At 35.7% G+C, this 16888-nt stretch overlaps 1 protein-coding gene across 1 annotated transcript in view; it reads left to right on the top strand.

The window, feature by feature from the left end:
- Positions 1-6070: 6070 nt before the first annotated feature.
- Positions 6071-16888, top strand: part of FAM126B (family with sequence similarity 126, member B) — a 26696-nt gene continuing 15878 nt past the window's right edge. The window contains exons 1-5 of the mRNA XM_010281892.1: positions 6071-6133; positions 7206-7307; positions 13163-13342; positions 15379-15459; positions 16109-16224. Coding sequence (XP_010280194.1) covers positions 6083-6133; positions 7206-7307; positions 13163-13342; positions 15379-15459; positions 16109-16224 — 530 coding nt within the window. The 5' untranslated portion in view covers positions 6071-6082. The remainder of the gene's footprint in view (positions 6134-7205; positions 7308-13162; positions 13343-15378; positions 15460-16108; positions 16225-16888) is intronic.

Genomic DNA, 16888 nt, shown 5'->3' with positions numbered 1-16888 from the left:
CCCCCCCCAAGGTACAACAAACCAGGGAATGAACGTAAGCATGAGGTGTGTTTAACAGATGCTCATGTGAAAATCCCAGAGCATGGTCTGCGTGTCAGGCTGAGGCAGCCACACAGCTGTTGCGCTTGTGTTCCTCTCTCGCAAAAGTGGCGAAGCGCGTCAGGCGCAGCCTGGCTGGTGCGGCGCAGCCTGGGGCAGCGGCAGTGCTCCCTGCTCCGACTGGGCAGCTTGGCGGGTGGGCACAGCGGGGAGGCACAGCCACCAGGCACTGCGCTAAGCAGCTCGCTGTGCTCTTGTTAAGTGTTTGTGTAGGGAGTCGGTACGGAGTTAGTGTACTGTAAATCCATGACCTTGTTCTTAAAAATGTTTTTAATATCCAGGCAGATAATTTGAAAGGGAGAGATGATTTGTCATAAAACCAGACTAGCAGAGTAATCCTAGCTGGAATAGGTGTGGGCTACTTCTGTGTTGATATAGCAGAGCTGTATGTCTAACATCCTTTTTAAGCCACATGAGCAATGCAAGCTTTAACGCCTGAAGAAGTCTTGCAGGAAGGATGCAAATGTAGCATTTGAGAAGTCAATAGTTTGTGTTTATATTTTTCCATAAATGTGGTGCAAGACTGACATAGATAAGGTGCTTTTCCTCCTGGGGTATAATTCATATCATTGGTCTTTACTGTACCACCCTGTCAAAAACATTCTGAAAGTATCAGAACAACTAGCTGTATTTATATAAGGAATCTGCATTGAGTGAAAATGGATGGATTGTACAGTAGAGGTGTCACAAAAAGATCTATTGTGTAAAGCTCTCTTTCCCCCATTCTCCTAACAAATACACAAAAAGCACTATACAGTGTCCTTTTCAGGGATGAATAAGCACAAGATTCCTGTGAAAGATGCTCCATATTCTAATCCTTTGCATACTTTGGAGATTATCACATACAACCTTAAAAAAAATTCTTCTGCTTTTTCAAAGTAGAACTGTTAAAATCTTTCTGTATCACATGTAAGAAAGCACTGTGCACTGGATTTTGTTTCTGGCATTGTTCTTAAAAGGCATAGCATAAGCTTTGTGCTTCAGCAGTTGTTCTCAAGATAGCTGCTCTGCTAGGCAGCAGGTATGGCTTTGGTTCTCAAGCTGACTTACACTGGAAGGACTTCCTTGAAGGTCACTGTATGGCACAAGCATTGGGGGAGAAGTATGTGGGATGCTGGAGGGAACTTTCCCATTTTCATAGCAGCTAGCTGCTAGATGGGCTTAAATATAGTATCAAACTGCACACAAATTTTGACACCAGCACAAGTTCAGTTTTTAATTTTATGTGAGTTGACTTACTTGACAAATAGCTATGTATAGACTTTCTGTAAAGCTCAATAGACTTCTATAAGAGGAGTTAATTTCTTGGGTAATTTGGGTATTACACCATTATGATACTTGACATTTTTGATTTACCGTAGTAGGAATCTGGGGATCTCGGTAGTGTTCACAGTAAGGCATTTGAATCATTCTTGCGACTCTTGGTGTTTTTGTAATTTCTTTAGATATGCCACGCTACATCCTGACACAGGAGAATTGCTAATTCTTCAGTTCATTGGTCTCACTTATTTGTAGTATTCTCCTTTTACTCCAAACTACTACATTTCTACTGGCCTGATGCATGTGTTTCTTAATAGCCTTGTGTGTTTCCTTATTTCTGCAACAGGTAGCTTGTTAGGCAAAGAACACTTGTTGCTGCTTAAAACATACAGTATTATTTGGTGCTCAGTGTAGCTTTGTTGAATACACATTTTGCTTTCCTGTTGGAGCTGTACTGTAGTTTTATACATATTGCAGTTCACTGGAGTGTAAAGAGAAGGGGGATTTGTGTTTTGGCATGGGTTTTTTTGTTGTTGTTTCTGAGGTTTTTTGTTTGGTTGGTTTTAAGCATAATCTTACTTCTGCTTTGCAAGGTTTCTCCAAGGAAACAGTCAACTTCATACAGAGTCAATGTCGATACAGTGCTGGTGGATAGCAGCTACTTGCCTCCAGGTTTTAATAGGATCTTCCAAGCTGAAGTAATCATGTAGGGGAGAGGGGGATTTCTGGCCATGAGTTACAGATGATGTTTGCTTCTTATTTAAGGACAGTTATTCAGTGTTTTCTATGTGTAAAACAGTTTGAACACCCAAACCCTACTTGTGATGCTATGTAATTATTATTATTATTATTATCATCATCATCATCTTCTACTTAAATTTAGTTCTACAAAACCTGCAGATTTGGCTTGTAAGCAAACTGGCAAGTGAATGAAAAATTTTGAACTGTTACAGCCTGATTCTCTAACCAGGTCTGTGCACATCTGCTTGTGCTTAGTCCTTTTGTGGGGAAAACTGTACAGAAATAGAAGTTCCCTTGTCTGATTTGCTGGTATGTAACTGTGATTCTTGCTTTGAGGCTGAAATAACTCAAGTTCCTATCCAGGAAAAAATGATGTCTAACTTAATGCAGCTCTGGAAAGACCTGCCTGGTGAAATTCCATGATCTGTATCTTTGGTTTTGACACTAGGGATAGCAGGTTAGGTACAACTGAACCTCTAGGTAGCAAGCATAATGACTTAGAGCTAGTTGGGACCCCATGACATTTGTAGAGAGTAGTGTATATCGGATACCATGTCTGGATGTAAAGGTTGTTTTTAGCATGTTGTAAAACTTGGGAAGCTTCTAGAAGTCCTGAATCAACTCTTACAGATTTGATATTCTGTCTTGAAGATGTGTGCCTAATATTTAACAGCTGTTTCTTGTAATTACATACATACATTTGTCTTTCACATCTCCTGTGCATGTTTAAAAATTTCTATGTAATCAGCTACAGAGTGCCTATAGGGTGGAAATTTTATTTTATCCTTCCCTCCGCCCCCCCCCCCAATATCATCAGGGAAAGAAGAGGAGGATTTGAAGTTCATTCATTCAGAAGAAATCTTATTTAAGATTTCTGCAAGGAATTGCATTTTTAAAAGAAACAGTTGATTTTCAAAAATTCTTAGAGGACATGGGTTTGTGTATACCATCTTGTAATAAAAGCTTTCACTTGCAGTGTAGCCTGAAGAGGATGGTACCTCCCGTTAGCCTATCTCTAGTTAGTGCGGTGCGGGGAGGACCTTTTAGTAATTCAGTAATTTGGAAAATTAATCAATTGAATAAGCAATATGGAATTGTTCATATACTTCACTTTCCTGTTAGAGGTCTCCAGATACTGAAATCCTCTAATTTACTTACTGGGCTCAGTTCTGTGTTGTTTACCTCATACTCGGCATGAAGGAATCCTGCAGTGAAAGGTGAACTTTGGTGTAATACATGATTTTTGCAATGACATTGAAATTTTTGGCTCTGTAAGTAGTGTGTATTAAGAACAGTAATAGTAAGGAAGAGTCTTTAATACATTCCATTTAAGAGGTATATGTTCTCCGAAGTCAGGGTATTGATTCAGATGACATTTTATAAAAGTATTACTCTTTTCTTTCATCTTGCATCTTTCTTGCACTGTTCTTCATAAAAAAAATGGTCCTTCGGTTTTCCTTTCTAGTGAGTACTGTGCACCACTAATGCATGAGGGTTTTCCACATAGGTGACAAAGCCTTCTTTTTAGATGAAGGCAGTCCCTCCCTTCTTCCCCCTGCTAAAACGCCGAGGGTTTTTTTTGTTGGTGGTGGTTTGGTTTTGTTTAGTGGCAAATTGCATCGCCAATTTGTCAGGACCCAGCTATGCATTAGTGGATTTGATAAACTTCAATTTGTGAGATCAAATTATACATATTTTACTGTTTGCTTTGCTTTACTATGTTTCTCCTTATTTTGTGATCATCAGAGTTTCTTTTCACCTTTCAGAAACCAGGGCAGTACTTGAAGGCTTGACAAATGTATCCCAGGTTGAAAAATTGCTGCATTCCTCCTCCTCTTCCTCCTTTAGAAAATTGACTTCTTTAAAGAGGTAACATTGAATGTTGCACTTTCTGTAGAAAATGTTTTTTTTTTTCCAAGCAAAGCGAACTAAATCTCAACTTCTTCTGTAGTGTGTCCTGTGCTGTTTTAAATTAATACCTATCTCCATGTCTCATTCTGATGACTGATATCTGTTCCCCTATCTATTGAAAAGGATGTCTTTGGAAACCTTTGTTTGCAGAGATCTATTTAGTTGTGTTGTGTTATTTTATAGAATTATTTGTCAGTGCTTCTGCTGAAGTAAGTCACTGAAGTGTTACCTGAATTTAAATTTATGTACTATTATCTATAAATCTGATATCTTTCAGAATATTTAAATATGCTTTAGAAATCTGAGGCAGTTCCTTACCCACAGGAGTTTGTGTTCTCTGAATGACTTGCTACATGTAGCCCTGTTCATACAAAGTTGCTAACATTGAACTTACAGCTTCCCAACACAATTTTTATATCTTATTTCACTTCATTTTCCATTTAACAAATACTGATCTGTTCTTAAATAGAAACCTTCTTTCAGAAATCCAAACAAGTATGTTGTGAGACCAGAATACATGGTTCCAGTCATGTAGTCTGGCTATTTAAAGGCCAGTTGTCATAGGATTTCCATGATGTAACTTGTGTGTCAAACCTGTAATCTTTGGTTGAGCCTAAATAATTTTCAAAACACATCTGAAAGAAAATTGTAAAAAGTAAATAATTCACTTAATGTTTACCTGCCTTTTCCTTACAAATTTTACAACAAATTTTGCAAATAGCAGCACTTAATATGTTCTTGGCATTACTTGTATGAGGTTGATGAGCATAACTGCAGTCTTCACCTTGTTATCATTGGGTTGTGGAAGTGTTTATCTTCGTTTCCCCCTGCCCAGTCCCAGGCTAAAAGAATTTCAGAAAAAGTTGACTGTATTGAAGGGCTTTGAAGCTGATAGGTAGTTGTGGACTTTAGGAAGAATGTGGTAAATATATATGACAGTGTGACAGCTTTGTTGCCTGTAATTGTTACATAACAATATCAACTTATTTAAGGGGGGAAGGGGGGGAAAGACTGACCAAAGTACGTCTTAAAATACAGTGTCCCTTCACAGATTCTGTTTCTTGTTTCTGTTCAGGCAGCTGTTAACCTGCAGGTGCTGTCAAAAAACCACCAAACTTTTGGTGAAACCTTAACTTAAAATCACTGTCTTCATATGTCTAGTATGGCTTCAAACAGCTCATATTTTATTGTCTCCTCAATTTATACCTTTTCAGGTCACTATTCTTAGGTTTTAGTCTCTAGTATCAGGCTACAGCTTCATTTCACTTCATAAGATTAAAATTTTCTGCGGCTTAAGGACTTCCAAGTTTTGCCAACCTGTACTGAGATGATGCAGAAAGAGAAAATTACCCTTGTTGCTTAGACCTATTTAAACATCAAGCAAAGGTGTCTAATGATGCCTTGTGTTTTAAGCACTCTTGCTATTGCCTTGAGAATTAGATTTATGAGAATTCAGAAGACTTTAGAATATGACTGTTGTATATAAAATGGAAAATAATAGTAACAGTTATATAGTTGTCCTTGAAAGTTTTTTTTTTTGTTTCTAAGAATTCCAACATACTCTTAGAAGAGCTAAATCTTGCCACTTGAACAAGAAGCCTCAAAATTCTTTAAGAACAAGCTTTAAGGAGTAAAGTTCTGCTATTAGGATTTACTTTGAGCTGTATCTAGAAGTGTGATTACAATGTCTCACATGATTTGTTCCATGATGCTCTTTACTTTGTTCCACTTGTCTTTTCCTTGTACTATATTTGGTAAGGGAGCAAGAATGGGATGATGTGTCTGTCTTAAATAATGTATATTGTGGCCTGAAGCACTTAATGCTTCTTTTTCCTCCTCCCCCGTTAATAGGCAGTACTTTTGACTAAAAGTCTGAAGAGAACAGTTTAATCATTGTTAGAAAACGGGATCAGTTGTCCAAAACTCAACTTTTCTATTTGATATTATGTCATTCTATTGGAAATTGTTAACATCTTTTCATTGGGGTAGGATTTTACAAAACTAAGTTTTGCGGCCAGAATTTTTTTTTTTTCTTCTCTAAAGGTAAGAAAGAAGCAAAAGAAGTAAGAAAATGCTGGGATCAGAACGGGGTGTCGTGGAAGAATGGCTGTCAGAATTCAAGGTAAGCCAAGAAGATGAATGATAGCTATACCATTGTCTTTATGCCACAGAATGTTGATTATTTTTTTTCTTAAATATCCAATAATTAACATTTAAAATATCTATTACTTGATCTTTCAACTTCTTATACTGCATAAAGCATACAACGGTCTATGTACATGAGTCAGCAGTACATAATATACAATGCATAGTTCTAGCAGTATTTTATTTTTATTGTTTATTATTGTAGAGCAGAACACTGCTATAGTAATGTGGTTTTTAAAGCATGTATTTCTGTGTAGGTTGAGGTGATAGAATTTTAATTAACAGCTGGATAACGCTGCCCAAATATCTAATTGAGCAACCTTTTTATTTAAAAAAAAAATCAGTAGAAATGTTTGGAGTTTAAAAAAATATTAAAGAAAAATATTTCGCTGTTTTTTCTATGGTCTGCATGAAATTAATTGTTTTGTCATGCAGAATCTGAAGTATTTTTAAGCTATTTTACATGTTGATAACTATGCTGAGTGAAATACAAGATAATGCATAAACAAGAAAACTGGATTTCGTGACTGATATGAAATTAATCTGTTATTTAAAGTAAGAATTAGTAATTCCTCATGTAAATGATGTTACACAGTAAGTCATTACATGCTGTTGTTGGAAATCTGTTGAGGAGCCAAGGTTGCAAAATCTACAGACGTGGTTGCTCGATGGGACTCGAGACTGTCCATGTTCATTCTAGATTATCCACACCTCTTAAATAATTCAAGTTGATTTGATAAAAGCTTTAAAAAATGCCTGTTAAATACAGAATATCAAGAAAGACAGTTCTTATATCGAGCTGGAGCAAATGATTTTGTGAAAGATAAATCTGAAACTGCTTTTGCATTTAACCCATAATGTTGGTATGTGCCCCCAAATGCTGTTCATATGGAAAAGAACTGGTACTGAATGAACTAGGTTACAAGTCTGCAAATATACTGAACTTCGGGAATTTTTCTTGATGTTGGGATGAGACTGAATCCTTTTGTGGAGATATTTAATACTTGGAAGCACTGATTTATCAGGGTAACACTTTTTTTTTTTCTTAGGCATTACCTGAAACACAAATTTCCAGCTATGCAGCCACATTGCACCGAAAAAAAACGCTGGTACCAGCTCTTTATAAGGTCATTCAAGACCCAAATAACGAGGTAGGAGACTTCAAAAAAGATTTTTATTCACATTTTATATCTTTCACCCTACAACTAAAACTAGAGTAACTGAGAAGTGGAAATAGAGAAGAAGCATTCTTTGATTCTTCGTTCTAATGTAGTCTACCTTGGGTATTATCCCTCTTTTTCCTCTCTTGTTTATGCTGACTGGTAGATTTTACTTGCTACAGCTGACTGTAACACTTGATTTGGCTTGAGAAGCTTTCCCCACGCTCCCATCCCCCCCTGCCCCAAAACCACCTTTCGGTTGTAACAGAGACAAAACAGGCCTTACTCAGTGAAAATCAGTAAGACCAATGTGCTTCTCACCTGGTGGCTTACTACAATGGAAGATGGAATCAATTTATTAAAGCCTATTAAAATAACCAGCTCTTTTGCTTATAGTAGTATGATGTTTGTGTAATTTGGTTTACACTGCTGTAAACAAGAGCAGAACCAGGGCCCCAAAATACAAATACACACAATGAAAACATACCTTTTCTGTGTAAATAATTCATTTTGCAAATGATGTTAAACTGAGCTTTCTATTCCATTGGTTTCTGCTATAAGCATTTCTGAGAAAATGTGTGAAATAAAACTTTTGAATAAATTGTGCAAGCATACCATTCCCTGCTATGTAAACTACTTTAGATAAAATGCTTCAAAATATTTGATATATCATCTGTGATCTCTTGTATATTTAGAAGTTAAATGGCAAGTGTACACAGCAAGGAAGTTCTTTATTTTCCTAAGTACAGCTCAGCTGCTTTTGGAAGCTGAATGCTTGATTTAGCTTAAAGGAGATTGTATAATGCTCATGCAATAGAAAAAAAACACTTCATAGCTGTCAACTTCATTTCAGTGTTACAGACAGCTTTTATAGTGACCTTTTTCTTTGTACTGTTACTGTTACTTTGTACTGAAGCTACTGTTATTCTTTCTCCAACCTGAAGCCACCACAGCTGCTGTTGTCTCTTAGTATGTATGTATTTGTGTATTATTCTTAAAATGTAAAAGCTTTCCTTTGCTTTGAGAATAAGCATGATTGATTTTTTTTTTTTTTTTTTTAACGGTGCAAAGAACCAGATTTGCAAAAGGAGTATGTTCTTAAGGGTGTGATAGTAATCTTACGTTATTGCACACTGATGCTTGTCAAATATTGCTCTTTGGAACTGCTGTTGCTGTTTGGGCCTGATTCTGATACCAGGTATAAGATAAGCAATACCAGAATCAACAAGCAGAACTTGAAGTTAGTCATCTTTAAGGCAGTATATATTTCCTTGCTGCAGTTATTCCAAACTTATCGAGGAGAATAACCATAGTGAATTCATTACTTTGCATAATTTTGTGGTAGTATTTGGCTCTAAGAGAGGTTTTTAAAATATGCTTTATAGGGCATTATTTGTTAAAAGGGTAACTGATTGCTTATGAAGATAAAGCTTATGTGGTAGACTGTTATAAAACTGTACTTGCTAGATTCTTAAACTTGATGGACAAGTAATTTTTTTTAGTACAACTTAATGATTAAGTTGACCTATTTTTAAAACTTCCTGAAAGGGGCAAACTGTTTATGGCAAATTTTTCTAGTATCACAAAATTCTATCTTGATAAGACCAAGATTATTAACTTAATGTGGAACCAGCTTGTTCAAGAACCAAAACAACCAACCAAGGCATTTCTCTCTTTTGACAGCTGTCTACCAATTTGAGAGCTATCAAATGAAGGCAAGCACACTGTCAAGTTAAATACAATTATTACTGTTTACCTTTTAGGAAATTCCCTGACTTTTTTAATATGGAGAAGGTAATGACTGGAACAGGAAGTTACATGAAGAATAGGCAATGATCTTGCTCATAAACAGCTCATTTAAATTAATAATGTATTGCTTTTTGCATAATATTTGAATTCTGAAGTAAAGTGCTTTCGTAGTACTGTTTTTTTAGATAGTTTTATAATTTTTAGAGTTGATTATGGTTGTAGACAGAAATGCTCTATGGATTTTAAGTTAATGCAGTACTGAAATTTAAACATTGAATATTAATGTTGGGCTATTTAGGTTTAACTTGGAAAGCTCAGTCTTGAAACAAAATGAGATCGCCTTTGCAATGCCAAGTACTTCCCAGACCCAGCACTCTTCAAATAATAACTAATTTCAACCATTATGTTACAGTTAAGCCTAAAATAAGCACATTATTTTCTACCATGATTGAATTCTTCAAAAAGGCAAGCATTTCCAATCTTTGTCATGCATTTTATAATACATTATATTTAACTTCAAGTTATATAGCTCTTAGGATTTGTCAAACTTGTAAAATGAGCCAGACTAAAACTATTCGTCAGCTTCACTAAAGCATGACTAGGCTCCATCTCTCTGAGCTAATGAAATGAAGCCTGCTAATTGTCACTTACTGTATATTTAAGCCAGTAAAGATTCTATTTGTAATTGTTTGTTATGTTAATTGCTGTTTATGCCAATAGGAAAGCTCTTTTAATACAAGTTTTTAGTTTGTCAGGAGAGAGATATAAGGTCAGGAGAGAGGTTATAAGAGGCTTTTTACTTTTGGCTGTGCTACTCAGTTTGCTTTGACTTTGGACTGAAAGATCTTTGGAATTAAAGTGTGTATCAGTTCATGTATACACACACTACTGGTGACAAAAGATCCATTTCCTCTGTTTATCAACTGCCTTTTCAGTATTTATATTAAAAGAAATAATTGGAAGAGGCTGGTTCTCTGAAAAGCCAGATAACTAGGATGCAAGGAAAATATTTGTTCTTTCTTACAGTTCAAGTTTTGTGTTTCCAGGTGGGAGACAATCATACTATACTTTGATAGGAAAAACTTGGATGTTCTTGCCTTTGAAAATATTTGTGTTATAGAGTCTTTGTGATGGCAGCTTTTTCTTGTGGACTTAGAGCTCTGAATATACCAAAAGCACTATAGTAGTTGCTACGAACAACTTTCAGGTTTTCACCCAAGTAATTTGCAGTTATTAAACCTTTTGCACAACTAATACGACAATTGCTAGAAATGAGGAGTGTTTACATGCTTGCAGTACCAGTGACTGGATATTGCTTGTATCTTTCTAGGGAGCATGGTTTTGCTTAGAAGACTTAATTTTATAAAATTTTCATTTGAAAGATGTAGAATAAACGCAGTAACTGCTCTGGTTGAGTCTCATCTGACTTTAGCTGAAGTCAATTATTCTTTTCCACTGTTTTTAAGGGGACCTGGATTAGACTGGCTAACTTCAAATAGGAAACAGCTTTGGGCTGCTGTCATCTCTAATCTAATAGAAGTACTAATTATAGCAATGCTGCTGTATATGTCTGGTTTCTGATAATTTTTTTAGCTTTTCTTGCACCTGTTGTCTCATTGCAGATATGCTTGTATTTATTATTTCTAGAGATTTCTTCTTTTTCTTCATGCTAGCTTCTTGCTCATACTTTCTTTTAATGAAAACCTACAAATTTATTTAGTGGTCTCTGAATTATTTATTAACTGCTTTTTTTCATTTGAACATCTGAAATGTGCTAAGCCTTTCTTAAAACAAGGATACAGTTCTGTCTCTGAGGATGTGGACATTTACTGTAACAGACAGTTTTAATAATTAGCGTCACTTTTAGATAGGAGTTTCTACTAAGTAAATATTAATTAAGAAAGAATATAGTTATGCATCTTCTGAACATAAAGTGCTATATATATATATATATATATATATGAAATACTGGAATAAATATACTAGAGAGAATAATATATGCTCAACTTGATAAAGTTGACTTGAGAAGGCCCTAGCATTGTTTCATTAAAATGATTGCAATAGAAGCTTCACAGGCTCCTAATTTCATTTAGATCCCAAAACAAAAATTAAATAGTGAAGTATTTTATATATATGACTTGTAAAAATATGTGTACTCCAAATTACTGGTCTTCTCTCATTCTGTATTAGCATTGTCAGTGTCAGCTTTTTTCCCTCCTTCCCTTATGGAGTCTTTCTTTTGCTTCTGTTATAAAAACAGGCTTTTAGCTTAGAGTAACTAGGCTGTCAATCAGAAGCCTTGTTACACAAGGTACTTATACCAGAGCCTTGTCTAAGAAGAAATCTGTCTGATAGCAAAGTTTTATTTTGCATACATGCCATGTTATGGTTTATGGAATAAGTGGTTTAAAAATTGTATGCTTCATTGACCAAAATACTGTGTGTTAGAAAGGAAACTAATGTGTTCACCCTTTCTTGGGTGATACTCTCTTAAGGCAGTTATCTTGATAGAAAATTCTGTCAAATTTATTTTTCCTAGTTGTGATATACTAGAGTAAAATGTCTAAGTCTGGATATGTGTACGTGAAGTTGTACAGTCACACAGATTTATGTCATTGCACATTTATCAAAGATTCATATGAATCACTTGTAGAAATGTCTGTCCCTCTGCTGACAGCAAGGGACTTCTTCAAAGTTTTTTAAGAGGATAGATGGTTCACAACAAACCACAGAAGTACATCTTTATATGGCATAGCAAAAGTGACAGTGAATTCTACAGGAGATTCTGGGTACTAAGATTTTGATGAGTAGATGAATTAATGAAAGAGGAATGCATCATAAATGCATCATGCTCTTAAAGGTCTGACCTGCATATCCCTGGGAGTGAGAGTGTGTACTGAAATAGGAGTCATGTATCACTTAGGAGATACCCAGTGCAGAACAGAAGATCAGCTATTTATGCCTTTGTCTCACCAGTACAGCTGCTATTGTGTTGGTCAAATATAGGGTTTTTATTGCTTTAGAAAATTATATGTATAATTTAATGTTTAATATTATCATGAGTGCACATGAGAGCTGCATAAAGTGTACATGATTAGAAAGAAGACTTATTTGACATTCTGGCCTCTATTTTCTGACTCTGTAACTCTTCTATATGAGTATAGACACTTCAGGTTGCATGGGTGCCTCTGTCTTTTTGGATGTTGAATCCCATGAGTATTTTCCTTAAGTCAGATCATCCCATTTCTTAGAATGTAATACCAGGTACTGGTCACAGACCTTGTCAGAATTCCCCTCGGAATATTTTTTTTTTTTTTTTTTTTTTTTAGTTTTTGGCTTTGGTATTAAAAACTTGACTAGTCATGGGAAGTGAGGAGACTGTTTGATGTGGTCCTTTTTTTTTCCTTTTTTTTTTTTTTGGCCCCCTGTTCTTTAACAGTTCTGTGGATGCATCTTAACTATTGGTTTGTCATTGTAAACTTTAAAAATGTCAGGGTTTTTCTCGTGCTTGCATCACACTGACTTGATAAGGGCCTTTTTTGATTCTTGTACTGAAACCCAAAGGGCACCTCAAGATGGAAAAATCAGTGTGCATTGTAATGAACAAATACATGCGTGTTGGGTTTGAGACTAAAAAGCTGTAGGTAAGAAATAAATTCGTATTTCTGTCAATAGACTTGTCATTAGCAGCTAATCTTTAACCTTTGTACTTTTATAAACCTTACAATCACACCATTAAAGTTTTATGGAGCACATAGTTCAAGCCACGTGTTTGTCACATGCCTTAAATTAGTACCTGTATATAAAATAAATCTCATACTGACAGCCCTAGAGAATAATGTTCTCAAAGCACAAGATGGTAGTGGCTGTAGTAAGGTCACATTTCCTAATAGTGCATACTGGTGCCCCTCAGGTCTGTCCTTACAGATCTTAAAAGGAATGCATGTATCAGTTTGGTTCGTTCACTTACTTGCCATCAGGGAATGTCATTTTCACTGGCTGTAGTGGCTATATGATACAGTGCCTATATTTGCTATTTCATTCTCCCTTATTAGAGAAACCTAACAGTAATTCATTAGCCTTTTTGCTTTCCACAGCTCCTGGAGCCTGTTTGCCACCAGCTCTTTGAACTTTATCGTAGTTCTGAAGTTCGTCTCAAGAGATTCACGCTGCAATTTTTGCCAGAGTTGATCTGGGTATATCTGCGTCTTACTGCCAGCAGGGATAGGCAGAGTAATGGTTGCATTGAAGCATTGCTGCTTGGCATTTACAACTTGGTAAGTGAGATGAGTGGGAATGTCTGAGGAAAGCTTTGGTCTGAGGTTTTGTGTTACTAACCACTAGGAATAAAGTAAATTATTGGAACAACGTATTCAAAATTATAATATGCTTTCATGTAAACATATTATAATTTTGAATACGTTGTTCCAATAATTTAATCTAGAGAAAAGCATAATGTAATGAAGGTTTAGTAAGAATGTGTTTGCAAAAATATTTTTTATTTTTTATAGTAATCTTTTTGGGACAAACATTTTAACTAAAAAAGATCATCTCATGGGCTTTCTTGAACTGTTAAATATTTGTGTTTGTAAGGAAATTAAGTAGCCCTCCTTAATGTTGAAAAACACAACTTTCTATGGAGGTGATTGTCAGGCCAGTCTGCTTGGTCAATCTTCATGTGTCACTTTCCCACATCACCCTGCTTACTCTGAATATGTCTTTAATGGTAATGTGAAGCTGCAACCACTCTACATGCTAGCACTTAGATACACACGTGTACATTTAAGGCAGAGAGCTTTCTTGAGTGGAACTGTGATTCTAAGAATAAGTAAAAGTAACCAGATGATTAAGTTTGGCTGTTGGATGTAAAAGTAGTTTTTTTATATCCTTACCTTAGCCTGGAAATGTTTACTCTTTGTAATGTTATGTGGCTGTTTGATAAATTTAGCAATGCTGCCAAGATAGGCATTCTCTAATAGGAATTTCTGTGTTACAGGACTTTAAAACATATTATACTGAAACATTGCCCTTCTCTCTACTATCACAGTAAACTCCTCCTTTAAATTGTGTATTATGTTTCTGCACATGATGAGACACAAAACAGTCAAACTGTGATTCTTATAACAAGAATTTACTTTTTTTTTAATGTCTGTAGATCAGCTCTAACAACTGGAAGATTTAGTTATTTTAGATTTATTCTGATAGAAAAAGCATTGGAAACTGCTTGCTGATTTTTGGTACTGTTTGCTGGGTTGAACTAGCATGTGTATCTTTGTTGACAGTTTTCTCATAAAGGTCCTTTTGCAGTTCCTTTGAAAGTCATGTTGGTAATTCATATGTAATTCCTTCATTCACAGTAATTCCTACATTCTCTCCAGATTGAGGAAGAAAGAGGCCTCAAAATGGACAGTGGCTCCCACTATTTTCTTTGCTTGTTGATGATATTTTTGCCACATATACTGAGCCTGAAGGAGTGAAGTTATTTTCTCAATGCTTAGAAAGTGAAAGACAAGGATAAACCTTTTGTATTCTGCTAAAATTCTATCAACTGTCATCCTATTGTGATCCTTAAAGCCTACTACAAGTACTGTGCTACCTTGGACTAAGTTTTTGCATAAACTGGAATAACTAGAGCTCATTGTTTGGAAATTTGCTTTACAAAGTGAAAAGGCAGGATTTTAGACTCCTTTTTGGCGTAGTCTTATGTAATTGTTCTTAGTATATTTGCTTTAAAAACTGCTGAGTTTGCTTATGTAGTAGCCTAGCAACTCTAAAATCTGCCCAGTTTGAAAGCCTTTTGAGAACATTCTATGTGTGTATTTCTTACTGATAAAAGGCCTGAAGAAACCTTGCCAGTCCCCCTGATTTCACCTTTTCTCTGTGGTGCATCATGTGGTGCATGTGGTGCTTGCCCATTGTCAGCAAGTGACTCATCAGCCCTTTTGTGTCTATATCTTGTGGGCTTAAAGTTTAGCCTTGCTTCACTATGCAACTCTATTATAAATAAATATTATAATGTAAAGGTGGGCCAGAAAAGATTTTTATTCTTTTTTGGTTTTGATGAAGTCATACTGATCAAGGAGCCAATGCTGATTCTGCAAAACAGTCTATGATGAAGGTCTTTTGCACTTTTTAAATATGTATGTAAATTTACTGATACTCTGCAAAAACAGTGAGACCTTAGGGTGTTAATAGTCTTACCAGTTTAGATCATCTGACTACTTCTTTGTTAAATGCCTTCTAAGAGTTGAAAATTATTCCAATCCCTATCTCCTTACTTCTGTTTGCGTTTTGGTTTTGTTTTTTAATGCAGGAAATCGCTGACAAAGATGGAAACAACAAAGTTTTATCTTTCACCATCCCTTCATTATCTAAGCCCTCAATATATCATGAGGTAAGATAGCTGCTGTGGTAAATTAGAATTGGATCTATTAAAGGAATGAATACTGTATCCATTTGATGCAACAGGCCATTTTAGATGCATCTTGTTGCAGTAAGTTTTCAATATCAGTAGCTTGCAATTAGTGTAATTGAATTCAATAGCATTAGTAGAAGAAAAGGAATGTAAATGTTGAAAAATCTTTGCTGACAGTGCTCATTTTGAACGGAAGTTAGTTGTGTTGTAGTTGCAACTGTGGGTTTTTGCCTCTTACGTGTTAGTATAAAAGTAGTCTTCCTTCTTCTAACTCCTCCTTAGTACAGTTTCAACTTGGAATCATGTTATTCTTTCTCTACAGTTGCTGTACAAAAGGTCTATGCAATTAAGACAAACTTACTATAAATGGATATGTAAGAATCAAAGTTGAAAATTGCTCTCACCTGTTCTCTTGCTTTTAAGTGTGGAAGATGTTTGTAATAATTAAAATTAGGTAATGTTTTTAGATCTACTGTATTCTGGAATAAGCTTCATTATAACAGATCACAAGACAAATGTGTCTTTTGGCTTGGGTGGTTAGGAGTTTTTTAACGCTTTTGGGGACCTTTTATTTATGGTTTGATTTCTTCCCCCTCCTTCCTTCCTCCTTCCCACCACCTACTTCAAGCCATCTACTATTGGATCCATGGCTTTAACTGAAGGAGCTCTATGTCAGCATGATCTCATCAGGGTAGTTTACAGTGATCTTCATCCTCAAAGAGAAACCTTCACAGCACAGAACCGGTAGGTGGATGTATTCTAGCATTAGAGGTGCTTCACTAGGCAGACAACAAGTCCTTAAACATTAAGACCAAATATATTATGTGTTCAGTCCTTTCTCAACATGAAGTGCTTGGAAATAAACCTAGAGGACAATCTTGGTAATCTTGAGGTATAGTATTTTTGTTGTTTGATCCAACTTTGTATGTTCTTCTACTAGTTAATTTAGAAGAGAGTAACTTCTCTGTCATTTCTGTGTCCATCAGGAATGTCTTTGGGTTTATGTCTGTCAACTCAAGTTTTCCTGGAAGCGTAACAAAATTCAGCTTTGTCTGTGAGGCTGTCCTGTTTTTTTCCACAGGAAAAGAGGAATAGAGCTGAGTAGCTAGACAGAGCTAGGGATGAGAGAAATTGCCTTGCTATTGTAGTAACTGCCAGCTTTACCTGTGTCTAAAGACAGCTCTGGGGAAACTGATAAAATAATTTTGAATGCATTGCAGACTTTTCAAGTTCTATAACTTTGTCCAAGTATTATACCATTTGTTCAAGAGACATCATTGTTCAAGCCAAGAACTTCATAGTTCCTGCATATGTGAGTGGTTTTCAGTAATAATAATTTTAAATGTTTAATACTGAACCTTTAATAGCCTGTTTCAAGTTAGTGAATTATAACGAAAGAGGACTTCAG

This window comes from Phaethon lepturus, unplaced genomic scaffold, assembly GCF_000687285.1.
Source record: "Phaethon lepturus isolate BGI_N335 unplaced genomic scaffold, ASM68728v1 scaffold14412, whole genome shotgun sequence".
Classification (NCBI taxonomy): Eukaryota; Metazoa; Chordata; class Aves; order Phaethontiformes; family Phaethontidae; genus Phaethon; species Phaethon lepturus.
This window is presented reverse-complemented; position numbering and strand designations above follow the sequence as displayed.